This window comes from Coturnix japonica, chromosome 5, assembly GCF_054131305.1.
Source record: "Coturnix japonica strain WE chromosome 5, WE-NBRP24, whole genome shotgun sequence".
NCBI classification, from domain to species: domain Eukaryota; kingdom Metazoa; phylum Chordata; class Aves; order Galliformes; family Phasianidae; genus Coturnix; species Coturnix japonica.
Genome location: NC_140667.1, coordinates 50,549,804 through 50,563,741, shown reverse-complemented (window position 1 = coordinate 50,563,741; position 13,938 = coordinate 50,549,804). Strand labels below are relative to the sequence as shown.

The window sequence follows — 13,938 nt, the reverse complement described above, 5'->3', positions numbered from 1 at the left end:
TGAATGACTGCAAGAACGTAAGAAATAAAACACACTGAAAGAAAGTGCTGGGTTTGCTCAGCTCACAGCAGGAGGTCAAGGGGAAGACTCACGGTGGCCTACAGCTCCTCATAGGGAGTGGATGTTCAGGCTGGATGTCAGAAAAAGGTTCTTCGCCAGAAGGCAGTGGTCATGGTACTGGCTCTCTAGGGCAGTGGGCATGGCCCTAAGCTGCAGGAGCACAAGGAGAGTTTGTACAATGCACTCAGATGTAGGGTTTGGATTTTGAGCGGTCCTGTGTGGAGACAGAGGTTGGGCTTGATGATCCCTATTGGTCCTCTGACTCAGGATATTCTATGTTAAATCCTTAGAAAGAACCTGTTCACTCAAACATGGACAAACTGCAGACAGGAATTACTAGCAGTATTCAGTTGGGCATGTTGCTCTTCACAATGATTTTGGTCCCTGACAAATGCTGAACTAGTCAGTTCAGTAGCATTTGAAAGCAAGTTTTCATTAGTAAATCATTATCACTCAAGTCACCTCTGCAAGGAAATGCAAACATTCTGGTGAATATGCCTGTATTCATAGAGCAGGCCTGACAAAGATGCTGCTGTCTGCCAAGAACATATGAGAACAGAGGATGAAATAACAGTAAGTTCTAAAACAGCTGAACTACAGTTAATACATTTCATGTCCAGAGAATGCCATGAGACATTTTTCTCTGTGTACGTTCTACGTGAAAGAATAGTTTACAGCATTTCTGCAATATAGTGCTATCCAGAAACTGCAAGCAGCAGGCAAATAGAGGAGAAAAAGAGAGCTAAATTCTGAGCTTCAAGATTCATATCACCCCACACAGAAATCTGCTTTTCTTTTGTAAACTGAGGGAATGGTACCAGTACTCAAAGGCAGTATCTAGCCATTACCATTTAGTATGAACCCTCAGCATTCTCATTTCATCAGGGAGGTGGCAAAACAGAGCTCTATCTTTGGAAGAATTAAGTCTATTTTAACAGGAGCAACAGGGATACTGAAGACTTCTTACCCAAGAATGTTTATTTCAGCCTTGGGAAGCAAAGAAAGAAAAAGCACTGGCATATTTGCACAGAGGGTGGCTGTAACAAAGTGATGAAGCAACTCCACTCTTCTTTCTTTACCTTGGGCAAACAGCTCAGACCATTTCAGGCTCCCTAGGTGAACATCAGAAAGTTGGAAGACCAGATCTCTTTCATCTTGATCTATTTTATTCAAGTTTTCAGGGCAGAATCTACTTTCAATATATCTGCAGTAATTCTGTTTTTCTTGTTCCTGATGACAGTGCTTTCTTTGCAATTAGTTTTCTACTATTGCTCCTAGTGCCAAAATTTAGCAGTAGTTTTCTTGATTAGAACAGTAGGCAACACAGGCTTCCTACTGAGAAATTTACAGATACAGTCTAAGACCCTGTGCTTCCGGCAGTATGATAAATATTCTGTTAGAAAATCCATTATCACCTTAATACAAAGTACCTCCAAGCTCAGCTCTGCTGAAATACTCTTGGATTGTCAGGTTGACCTCTCTACACTTACAAATACAATGACATTGAAGAGTCTCCAAGCCAGGAAAACTTTCCTACTTTCTACTATTTTAAAAATAACATATACTACCCAAGTACACTGACACACAGAAACATAGACAAATACACACACAAACACATTTTCCTCAAGGCAGCTATTGATACTACACAAAATTAGGATTGAAAGATTTGATGGAGTTTATGATGAGCTTTCATAAACCAGCAAAGTGGTAATTGAGGCACTTTTGCTGGACAACAAGTCTTCCCAAGCAAATACACACTGACAAACCATTCCATCCTATCCAAGGTTTTAGCAGAAGTGAACCAATGCATTCACTAAGTGACCTGGGAAAAAAGCACAGAGACTGGGGAAAAGCCTTCATTAAAAGAAAATGCACGGTTTTCTGGCTTTCTTTGGCATAAAAGTGGTTATAAAGCATTGCTCTAAGAAGAAAAAAAAAATGAAATATAATCACTCTGATCTGCAAGAAATGTCATTTGTATTTCATGCAAGAAATTCACTTTTTAAGTCTGTCTGATTTAAACATCTGTCAAATAATGGGACCACCATGTCCCTGTGCAAAAGCTTTACACGTAGTTATCTCCTAACTCATCAGGGAATTCAGTCAATTCACCTTCAATTACCAGGCATGCAATTTTTAGATTTCTTTCTTTTTTTTTAATTAACTTCTTAAAGTTCTCAAATTAAATTATCAAAATTCTCAAGTTTCAGTGCTACTGAAACTCATTTTAAAAACTAATTTTTAAAATACAGCTCCCATTACTAATTAATGTATCAGATATAACAGACATATCTAATATAGCGGTACATATATGAGTTTTAAAGTGTCATTAATGTTGTATAAACATTCATTACATTACTTGTAACACCTTAGTGCCCATGAGGTCTAATCACAAATCAGGACTTCTTGGACAGTTAGGATAAAAGATTCATTTGAAGGAAGTATTGTGGAGGTTCATCTTATGCCACAGTAGAATCAACTTTTTGAGAAGCCCTCCAAAGCTGAAGCTTGATTAAAAAAAAACAGTCTCAGAGAGACACACACAGTAAGATTCGCAGTCATAAAGTGGAATAAGAGACAGCAGTGCTATTCAGAAAGTAAAGTTTTTAAAAGTATCCCTTTTGCAAGAAGGTTTTTCTTTCTGGATACTAGACAGCAAAAGTAGCTAAGACCACATGAACAAACAACACCAATAAAAGCGAGATACTTCACTGCTGAAGAAAACAAGAATGCAGTGTAGGAAGAGCTAGCTGCTTTGAGTAACAGACATTATATGTACCTCAGGAGTACAAAAGCAATACGAGGAACAATTGAAACTGTGGCTCTAAGCTGGGAGTTATCAGCTAGAACTGAAGAAGGAGGCTACAATCATAACAGCTCATTGAATGATTACAAACGGTGAGTACAATATGGCCTTGGGAAAGGCAAACAGCATCCTGGGCTGCATGCAGAGAATACCTCCTGCAGGTGTAGACGTGTTGTAATGCTACTACAGCAAAGGGAGCTCACAGGAATACCTTATACAATTCTTAACATATTAGTGCAAAATGCATTAGTTCACCCTGGAGGTTATTATGGGACAAGCTACCCTAACTTCCAAAATCTGTCAATAGATTTTTTACAGGGAGGTTGCTTGGTTTATTTAATCTAATAAAACAAAAGCTGCGAGAGGATATGACTGTCGTCCATAAATACAACCAGAGCGTTAACAATAAAGAAAAGAGCCTCTAAGCCACAAGAATAAAAGGGCATTAAACATTCTGCAATAAATGCTGGATGGAATTCAGAAGAATGTTCCTAATGAAAGAAGTAATATTCTGCAAACAGCCTCCAGATCGAAGTGGTGGGAGGGTAAAAAACACAGTCTAGCTTTGAAATAGAAATAGGTATCTGCATGAAATCAGATGAAACAATATGCATGCCTACTAATCACCAAGGACCAGGCTCAGTGACCTTGTCCCTTCCATTCTAGTGTTCATAAGTAATGTTTTCCCAGCCTATTTCTATCATGAACATTGGGATAATTATAAGAACAATAAACCTTGACTATAAAAGTACACTGGGCATTGAAACATCTTTTAGGGGATTTTCTTCTTAAAAGTAACCTTTAAAACTCTAAATGTACACCTACAGTGAAGAAACAGGAGTAAGTAGAGGGGAGTAAAATAAAAGGCTGGATAGTGCAGTGATAAACAGGGATAGTTCATTGCTTCTTTTAATGAAAGAATGAGAAGTCATCTTATGAAAGAAGCCCATGAGAAGCAACAACAAGAAAAAAGAGACGTACCTCCTAACCCTCTATAAGCAGATAAAGCCCCACAGAAAGTGCCTGGAAAATGGATGACTTGTTCTTTACAAGACACGCAGTCAAGCTGCAGAACTTCTCACTATGTGGTGTTGTAGATGCTGAGACTTTACAGAATTAAAAATGGGAACACTGGACAAGTCACCATTTGATTAACCCACTGAGACCTAATAAATGCAAGAAAACCTTTCTAGATCACTAACTCCCAAATTGATAGTTTTTGGAAGCTGAGAGTTTTCAGCAGTAACTTCACATAGATGCGAGTTTCACTCCTACTTCTCCCTCTTCATTCTTTGTCACCACTGGAAGCAGGATGCCAGGCTAATTTACTACTGCTCAGATGCAGCACTGCTGCTCTTGCATTGCATTCATCCACAGGGCACAGTACAGGCTCATTTACCCCCACATTTGAAAGGATTTCAGTTTGACTTGAGGCTGAGGCAGAAGCATTCTCGTTTCCCATTCTGCAGAATATAGCATGCAAATAAGCTTCATTTACAGAGCTCAGTGTAGGAACGATGGTTTTCCTGCATTTAATCTACTCCCTGCTCCTTCCCACAGGTTTAATTCAGAAAACTGAAGTCTCTTCCTGCTTGAAGAATTGGTGCATTCCTATGTATAGAACTTGCTTAAACCTTATTCTAATTGCCTTGTTGTGCCTTTTTTAGAATTCTGGGGATCAGTTAGGGAGGGAAGCTGTACAGAATTGACTGAAGGCAACAAATCCCAAGTAAGCAACACCAACATACAGAACTCACCACATTTCATCATTCCCACTTCATAGCATTTCCGTAGCCGGCATGCCTGGCAGCTTTTCCGCCTGTTTTTGTCTATCGTGCATTGATTGGTAGCTGGGCAGATGTAATCATTATGTCCTGCAGCAGAGTAAAGGAGAAAAATTTAACATCTCCACCAATCTCTCTTGGCTATTTCCCAAATCAGAGATTTTAAACATCTCATCTCTTTCTTATCTAAGCTCCATTAATTTAAACAACGCAAAATCACATATTTGTCCTGTACTGAAAACTTCGATCTATGACCTTAGAATGCAACCAGAAAGCACAGACCAGCTTTTACTGTTGACAGTTAGACAACCAAGCATCTTATAATACCAACGTGTTATTGAAAATGAGACACACACTCTTGCAGAAATTCACTCCCAATCTAAAACATCTTACTGTATATTGCGTTTACAGTATACAGTATATACTGTATACAGATGGCAGAGAGCAAAACTTGTCCTTAGCACATTTGAAAATAGCAGTGGACACAGCCTCAGTCTGCACAGATTTAAGTAAACTACACCTCTATTTACTAAGCTCTCTCTCCAGCTTGGTGAGTCCCAGGAATGAAGCCTTTGAGAACTGACCCTGATAGAAGTTTTTGTTATTGTTGTTATTTTGAAATTAAAAGGCTGAGAAAGAAGACTGGCATAAATTAACACATACTGTACAAAACAAAGAAAATCACAAACACGTGGTATAAATTTCATATATCATCAACAAGTTTTTGCTTGATTTGCATCATGTCTTCCCTTCTCTGCCATCTCACCCCACTTCTCCTCAGAATCTCTTTACACTGTTGTATCTAATTAACCAATAATCTGGTTCAAAAGTTTATTCCTAGAAAACTAGATCTGACTATGAAGTTGATCTAAATGCAGCCAAATTACCTGTTGCAAAACAGTGTAAATCTCTACTGCAGTCATCACCAAAGAATACAAGAAAAAAATAAATTCAATAATTTACATTGCTTAATTTCTTTTCTCTCAGGCTGTTTCCCTTAGCTATTTTTTTTCAGACATTAGGAATGGATCAGACAAAGACACAGCAGCCTACAAGTAGGGTGGTTGTTTGTTTGGTTTTGTGTTTTGCCTTGATTCATGAGCAAGTCCAAGAGTTCATGTCCCCAAGAGTAATTATTTAACTGAACCATTGCGACCATTTCCTTGCAAAATTAAAATAATTTTAACCTTGAATTTTTGAACCAACTGAGTTTTAAAAGGAAGAGATCAGGTTACAGTTTGTCCCATTTCCTTCGTGTAGATATGACTGAAAAACAAATTACTGTTTATCACTCTTCACACAACACGGGGGGAAAGGAGGAAGAGGCTTTCTGTTGCTCTATAACCCAAGCACAGAGGAGCATAAAAATGGTTTAAAACTTCCCTGTCCTTGAGATCGTTTATTTTGCAGGCAGATGTTCAGAGATATGGGATTGATACATGACTAACTTAGACAAGCAGGAGACCACACACATTTACTCAGTCATAATGTTTAATTTCAATTCTAGGCCTACCATAGGCCAAAAGCTAAATGCTTGTCTCCAGGAGGCCCAGAACTTTTTGATTTTTATAAGCAGCATCCTTCATAACAACAGTTGCAACTGAACACTCGATAGCGTTTTATGCCAAGAACTTACTTTCACTTATTTGAATCACAAACAAACGTTACCTGACAGGGTACATTAAGGTGTACAAAAGGCCACAGTAGGCAACGTGTTCATGGCCACAGCACATGTGATCAGCACAGAGCAGGCAAATAATTTTCCTGACAGAAAAACACTTTGAGCCCAAATTCAGTCTCCATTTGTGATAACCGGAGACAAAGTTATCTTCAATCATTTTAAAAAGTCAAAAGAACTTTAAGCAATTTGGAGAAATTGTTATTCACCTGCACAGAACTTGCACAATAAGTTGGAAAGGCAAACTAGTTTTAAGTTCGATTCTAATGGTGACATCAACTCTGCCACACTGAGCCAAAAGAAAATAGCTCAAGACTGCTGAAGGCCTCATGCAGCAGAGGATGAGAAACTTATAGACCAAATGAATGTTATAGACCAAAGAATGATAGAAGTTTCTGTGTTGGTATCTGCAGTTATCATTCAATGTCAATTGGACTGAGTTTCTACCAACAGGCCTCCAGATATAATGACCAGAGCCTAGGGTATGAAGCAGATGTGATACTAAGCTGTAATACAGTGCATAAGTCACTGCCCACAGCCTGCGATAGCAATCATGGATGTAGATACTATGTGCTATGAGTCAGTAGTTCCAAACAATATACTCTTGTTAGGAATAACTCGTCCAAAAATTTTGCTTGTGAGAAGTACCTACTCTGCATCTGCTATAACAAATTCACAATTACTGTGTCTACCTTGCAACACAAACTGCAATCAGTTTCATTGGTGCACAGTGCCATCCCACTGAGGCTATTGCTGCAGGGCTCTCCCATGACATGTATTCCACCTCCTCTCTAAAGAAATGAGTTGCTTGCCTTGTAATGTTTCCAGATGTTGATAACAGAAGAACCAAAAGACAAATCAGTCAAATCATAGATTGCTCTACTTACACATGCACCGCCACACAACAGGGTTTTAGATCAACTCACACCAGAGCAATTGCTGCAGTCTCTGATCATATGAAAAACTTAATTGAGCTAAATGATCAAAAGCTGATTATCCTACCTTGAATACTTCTTTTAAAGAATGCTTTACAGCCTTCGCATGACCAGACTCCATAGTGATATCCTGAAGCATAGTCACTGCAGACTGCGCAGAAGTGGGCATCTCTTTTTGAGCCAGGATTACTTGCAATAGGGCTTGTACAGTCACTGCCATTAGTTTTTCTTTTTAATGTCTCTCTGATAGAGAAGAAAAAAAGTTATAAAAGGGAAAAAAAAAAAAGAATCTAATCCCATTATAGCTATGCAAATCTAGCAAAGGATTTCATTATTTTTCACTTGAGAGAAGTGCGAATGAGCAGCTCGAAATGTTAGACAAAGCTTTCTGTTCAAGGTGACCACCCAATGCTGATCAGTGTAACAATGGAAATGATGAATAAAAGGATGTAAGAATACAGGAATAATGGAAAAACATCAATAAAATGCTTTCATATATTAGAAAAATACATATTGCTCTGCATAAATTAGTAAGTTGCATTTCAAAGTGCAGCAAGTTGTTCCAACTTATTGGAATTGCTCTTCGGAACTCAATTAAAATTATAACATAATAAAAACATGAAAGAACAACCAATTTTTGACACTCAGATCCTAAAAACAAACAGAAAGAGGAAAGGAACTTGGGTCATCAGTAAAGCAGGTTTTAGGCTTTGAGGAGGATGTTCTCCGGTTTTCCAATAGAAGATTAGAGGGAAAATAAATAAATAAATGAATAAATAAATAAAAAGGTGCCGCTGAGCAAACTCAAAACTAGAAAAGTTACAGTATTTAGCATACAATTGAGTTACAGCAAGATTTTTTTTCAATGTCCATTTATCCAGCTGTTACAGGGAATAAAGGTGTTTAGATGTTTAATGTGTCTGGTCTCTGAATACACACATATGGTTAAGAGATTTCTAAATCACTGACAAATTTCCCCTTCTATTATACTGGGACGACCAACATGGGGAAATACTCCCTTAGAATAAAGGGGCTGTATCACACACACACCCCTAATATGTTGCTAAAGTGAGGAAGAAAATACGATGCTCTTTTCCCTTTCCCAGGATTTGGGAGAAAAGTAGTTTGGCATTTCACATCAGTATCAGAGGCAGCTCTACTTAAGAATCAAGATCCAATTGTTAGAATCAGAAAAGAACCCAGATCAGTCAGAGAGCATCTCAGTTACTGATTGATAAGCTGTAGCAAACTATGCTTATTACCTTCGTTAGAGCACAAAGCTGTTCCAGATGACAATAAAGAAACAGTACAGACTGCAACATCACACACAAGAGTGCTGCTTTCTACCTACCAGTCATCACGAGTGTTTCTTTATCTGCTTAAAAGTTTATCTGCAGTCACTCCTCACACATGCAAACTACGTGACTTCTGCCTACTGCAGCGAACAGCTTGCAGGAAGAGCAACAATCTGGAATGCATCCCTCCCACAGGCTCATCGGGCATCAAATCTGCTCATCATCAGTAGCTGTGGCAGCACAGCGGGAGGTTCAAAAGCAATTATTTTGTTACTGCTGTCTTTATGGACAACAGAGCTAGGAAATAGAGAATTTTAACTTATGACATATATGCTCATTTCCCCTAGGATGTAGCAATCAGGCAGCTTACCCAGACAAAAAGCCTCATGCATGGTTAGCGGCCTCTTCACATTGTACACAGGACTGATGTACTTCAAGCACACTCAACAGAAGAATGAGCTGCCAGGTCCTCCAGAAAAACTGGTAGGTGGCTGTGTGCCCGCAGGGCCCCTGCACCAAAAAGGATGTACCTGACTGCAATTGAGGAGCTGCTTGGATTCAGATTTATTGCTTTACATCTCCAGGTGGTCCTCTCTATTTTCAATCATACTTTCTATATATAATCAGAGTCATTTGAGTTAAAAGGGAACTCTGAAGGCCATCTAGCCCAATGAACAGGGACACTACAGCACAACTAGGCTGCACAAGGCCTTATTCAATCTCTTGTTCAGTGATCAATAGTGACAAGATGACTACCCTGAAGGAGAAGGAATCAGGCAGTTCAATGTTTATCGTGTCTCTTAATTCATTCTAGATTTCACGGAATATCCCAAGCTGAAAGTGTTTGATGCAGACACCATGCTCAAAAAACCTGAGCCAGAATTCAGCTTTTTATCAGTAATGAAGAAATGTGGCAAAGATCTGACCTGGCAGTTAGCAAGATCTGTTCATAGCAGTTATTATGCACCATGTTTTTATTTTTTAACCTAAGCTATTTTGCTTTAAAGAGAGAGGAAAAAAAAATAATAATGAAACTGAGAAAACAGGAAAAAAAAAGCAAAAAGAAATGATGAAGCCAAAAATTAACAGTCCAGATTTTAGCACTTCTTAATAGGCTTCCCTCCTACAGGCCACTGGCTCATTCACTCCCTGGAGAGATTCAGTCTTATACAAACCTAAACTGTACAATGACAAAGGCTGCATCTGTGCGTTCGTCACTTCCTGCGCTCAAGCTCTTGCCTTGTTTAGTGAACCATAAGCCTAAAAAGAGCATTATAATTACAGCCTTTAGCACCAATTGATTTGAATCTCTTCCTTTCTCCCCTGACCATGAGCAAAATGCTGTGCAAAAGTCAGTGAAAGAGTCATTTTCTACTTTTATCTTCCTCAGCTTCTAGGGACATTCACCACCACCATTTCTGGAAGCTCTGATACCACATAACTGTGAATATTTCAATCTCCAAAGCACAGGTTCTGTCACGTCCCAAACACTGATTAACGGACTGAAAATGATGCCACAAGTATCCAAAAATTAAGGGACATTTTTGCTTAGTCTTTGTAACTGCATCATGAAACTGAAATGCCAGCCCATCACCACAAAGGGACCTTGAGGTATTTCCAAGTGCTCTACAGAATGGGCACAATTTAAAATAATAATAAAAAATAAAAATAAAAACCAGGATGGGAGGACAATACAAATAATTTTGGCTTCAGAGCAGAGTTAGTACAATGTATGTATACAGTACTGGGGCACATTGGGCAAGAAACTGACTTAATTGTATACAACTCAAGCAAGCATTGCTGACCTGCATGAACCATACATGTACAGTCAGAAGCAGAAGGAAAATAATGGAACAGAAGAAGTAAAAGGGAGGAAATTAAGTTCCAGAAACATCTCTGCCAACCTTCTTAATGTTTTCTAGTACTTGTTATAAAGACATATCTATCCATTTTAAAAATAAACCTTTTGTTTCTTTAATTAAAAACAATTTAGGAGACAGAGGCAAAAAACAATTAAAGATGCCATGCCAGATTACTCTTAAATATTATATTATTCCATTATCACATTTCTTTCCTCTTCATGTCATTTTAATATAAATGAAGTATTTGGAAACACTGATCCAAAAAACTATCTATATATATAAGCTCTACAAAGGCTCTAAAAAAAATCATGTTTATTTTTCCTTGGAATACTGCTTATTTTTGCTGAGCTACTGCAGCAGATTAACACTGCTAAATGAAAATGTTATGCAGTGCAGTGTTAAATAAATTTCATCATATAAAGAACTTATTTGCAAGGAAGATAAATATGTGGAATTCAGGTTTCTTATTTTAAGCTGATCTACAAGAAGTTCCAAATTACACAAGATCAGTCACAGTGAAGCAGCCCTCATTAGTTCAGCAAATGTTAACTGAAGTTTTCACCCAGGGAAAATAAAGCCCTCTCACAGTGAGACTCCTGCTTTATTCCTAAAGATAAAAATGAACTGTATAATAGTCCTAATTATGCACTGATCACAGGATCATAGAATTGCCTGGGTTGTTGAAAAGGACTACAGTGATCATCCAGTTTCAACCCCCCTGCTATGTGCAGGGCCGCCAACCACCAGATCAGGCTGCCCAGAGCCACATCCAGCCTGGCCTTGAATGCCTGCAGGGATGGGGCATCCACAGCCTCCTTGGGCAACCTGTTCCAGTGCATCACCACCCTCTGGGTGAAAAACTTCCTCCTCATATCTAACCTCCCCTGTCTCAGTTTAACATCATTCCCACTTGTCTTATCACTGTCCACCCTCGTAAACAGTCATTCCCTCTCCTGTTTATATTGACGTTTTCTTACTCATTGTTCAAACAACCCCCTTTCCTTCAACTACAGTGTTGTTTAAAATTATTTACACCTTACAATGTTAGTCTCTCCCTTCCCCCAGAGCTATTCCTGTAAGTTTCAGTCCCAAGAATTCTTCCTTCAAGGTATAATCTTCGAAGACGTGGTGTCACAGTCATTGTTCCCATGGCAATAAATAAGATGTTCACGACATTGAAGATCTCACCAAAAGATGAGAGAAAGTACATTTTTATCTCAGGCCATGTAGCCACAACAGGGAACTACAATTCCTCCTTTATGTGTTTGTATGCTGAATTATACACCATTTTTTTACAACTTCTAAAGACAAAGGAGGGGTTACAATGAATCATACTGGAACAAATGAACCACTGGAAAAGTTCAGCTATCAAATAATACAGTGATTGCTCGCTCCTGAGAGATAAAAATCACCCACAAATTTAGACATTCAATTACATTGATTTCTCTGCTTTAAACACAGTTATCATCAGCTACAGTCACAACAGTCCAAAGGAACCCAAACAAACAATAGAAGACTTAGTTACTTGAATACCAGAGATACAGGTTTACTTTTAAAAAGGCTGAAGGGAAGCCACTGTGCAGAGCATCCGAAGGGCTGCTCTTGCCACTGTGTTCTTCCACTTGGCTTGATCCACTATCTGATCAGCCCAGAACACTACCCTGGACCTGTTTTCCTGCTTACCCAGACCTATCTGTTTTGAAACATTAACCAAAGCAGAAAGAGTTTGGATGATAATCCCATTCACCTGCTCAAGGAACCCCTTTGTAAGCTGGTGCTATTTAAAATAGCCTGTTCCAGTCCACATACCTAACACCTGAGGCAGATATGTGCTTCAGAACTGCCTCTTCTGACCCCAAAGGCAGATTACTCAAGTGGCCATCCTGAAGATTCCTGCAATCCACAAGTCTGAATCAGGCTTACATTTTATACCTTAGCGCTGGGCAAACAATATATAAAGCCCATCCATTGCAGAAGGAATGTGGGCAATACCAAAAATAAAAATTAATGAATACTGAACTGCAGCTGTTACCAGATGTGCTGTTTTCCATATCATCAATGGCTGAAGTTGAATAAGGAACCATATCACAGAATCACAGAATGACCCGGGTTGGAAGGGACCTCAAGGATCATGTAGTTCCAACCCCCCTGCCTGGCAGGGCCACCAAACATACGCCTTTACTAGATCAGGTTGCCCAGGGCCCTGTCCAACCTGGTCTTGAACACCTCCAAGGACGGGGCACCCATATGAAGAAACACACAGTGGGTAAAACAGGATTAGCCCCTGCAACACCCTCTGCCTTCACCCATAGAAAGCTGTTGTGAACAGGAATGGAATTGTTTTGTCAGCTGATGATGCACTCACTTCTCATGGCACGTAACACTGTGCAGCATGGGACAATGCTTTTGCAAATTCAGTTCTGAGAAATTCAGCCTGTGAATCTGCTGCTCACATTGCCTTAATGAATATAAATTGAAAATAAAATGTTTTAAGAAGTAATAACAAAAAGACATAAAGGAACTAAAGAAGCTGTGATTGACTGATAGGAAAGTTCTAATGAAGTGAGTGGCACTCACCTGGTGACGGGCAGCACTGGTTCCAGCGGTCTCGCTTCGCACCACGGGCTCTTAGGCTGCTCTGCATACAGAAGCGATGACTGACAGTGCAGTGTCAGAGGGGAGAGGTGGCCAGGAGCAGACCATAACAGGCTTGGGCTCGATGTTTGTCTCACAGATGCACTCTCTGAATCACCAAAATTGCTGGCTATGTTGTAATTCATCATAGCAGGACTACAGAATGCCATTGCAGAATATTCATGCCTGTTTTCCACGTAAGATGAAGGGATGTAGACTGGACTGTGTTCTGTTGTCAATGCAGATTGATTACAGCTGTAGGGAACTGGAGAGCCAATACCAGCAGGTGAGTTTTTAATTTCTGTTTTATTGCATCCAATATCCTGAAGAGGCAGCAACTGAGAAAAGTCCTTGTGAGAAGACGCACAGAGGGACATTTTGATTCAAGACCGAAGGTTGTTTAAATATTCATCCTAATATGTTAAGGTAGGGGGAAAAAGAAAACAACCATGAATTAGAAACTAAGGAAGCTCTATCTTAAGTCTTTTCTGTAAAAGAAATGGAGGAATTCACAAAACAGAAAGCACTGAAAACATTCTGTGAAAACAGATTACATAGCAAACGTACTTAAATAGACAACACTCAAGTTTGCTACCTTTATGAAGCAGAAAATTCTCTAGAACTTCCTTAAAAATAAAGGGGACAACACTTGTTGAGTCCAAACTTCATTTAAAACACCAAAAATGTATAAATTGAAGCCGAAAACAAAAATGCACGTGACAGCCCGGATCCTAAGCAAAGCAATTCACTGCAACCAGGGTAAAGCTGCTCTGTGTCAGTGGTGAGTAATTGAGGAATGAGTGTCCTGAGAAATCAATTATCTTCACCACCTCCTTCTCCCACTGCAAGTGCACTACTGAAGTATCAGCCTTCCTTCATCAACA

At 39.2% G+C, this 13,938-nt stretch overlaps 1 protein-coding gene across 12 annotated transcripts in view; it reads right to left on the bottom strand.

The window, feature by feature from the left end:
- ESR2 (estrogen receptor 2) overlaps positions 1-13,938 on the bottom strand; it is a 59,921-nt gene that overhangs the window by 18,474 nt on the left and 27,509 nt on the right. For 7 of the 12 annotated variants that reach the window (XM_032444792.2, XM_015865467.3, XM_015865464.3 and 4 more), the window contains 4 exons: positions 12,998-13,467; positions 12,230-12,313; positions 7,331-7,506; positions 4,624-4,740 (listed from right to left, as the gene is read on the bottom strand). In XM_032444792.2, the coding sequence (XP_032300683.2) occupies positions 4,624-4,740; positions 7,331-7,506; positions 12,230-12,313; positions 12,998-13,431 (811 nt within the window). In that variant the 5' untranslated portion in view covers positions 13,432-13,467. The remainder of the gene's footprint in view (positions 1-4,623; positions 4,741-7,330; positions 7,507-12,229; positions 12,314-12,997; positions 13,468-13,938) is intronic. The other 5 variants (XM_032444794.2, XM_015865469.3, XM_015865468.2 and 2 more) reach the window with 3 other exon arrangements.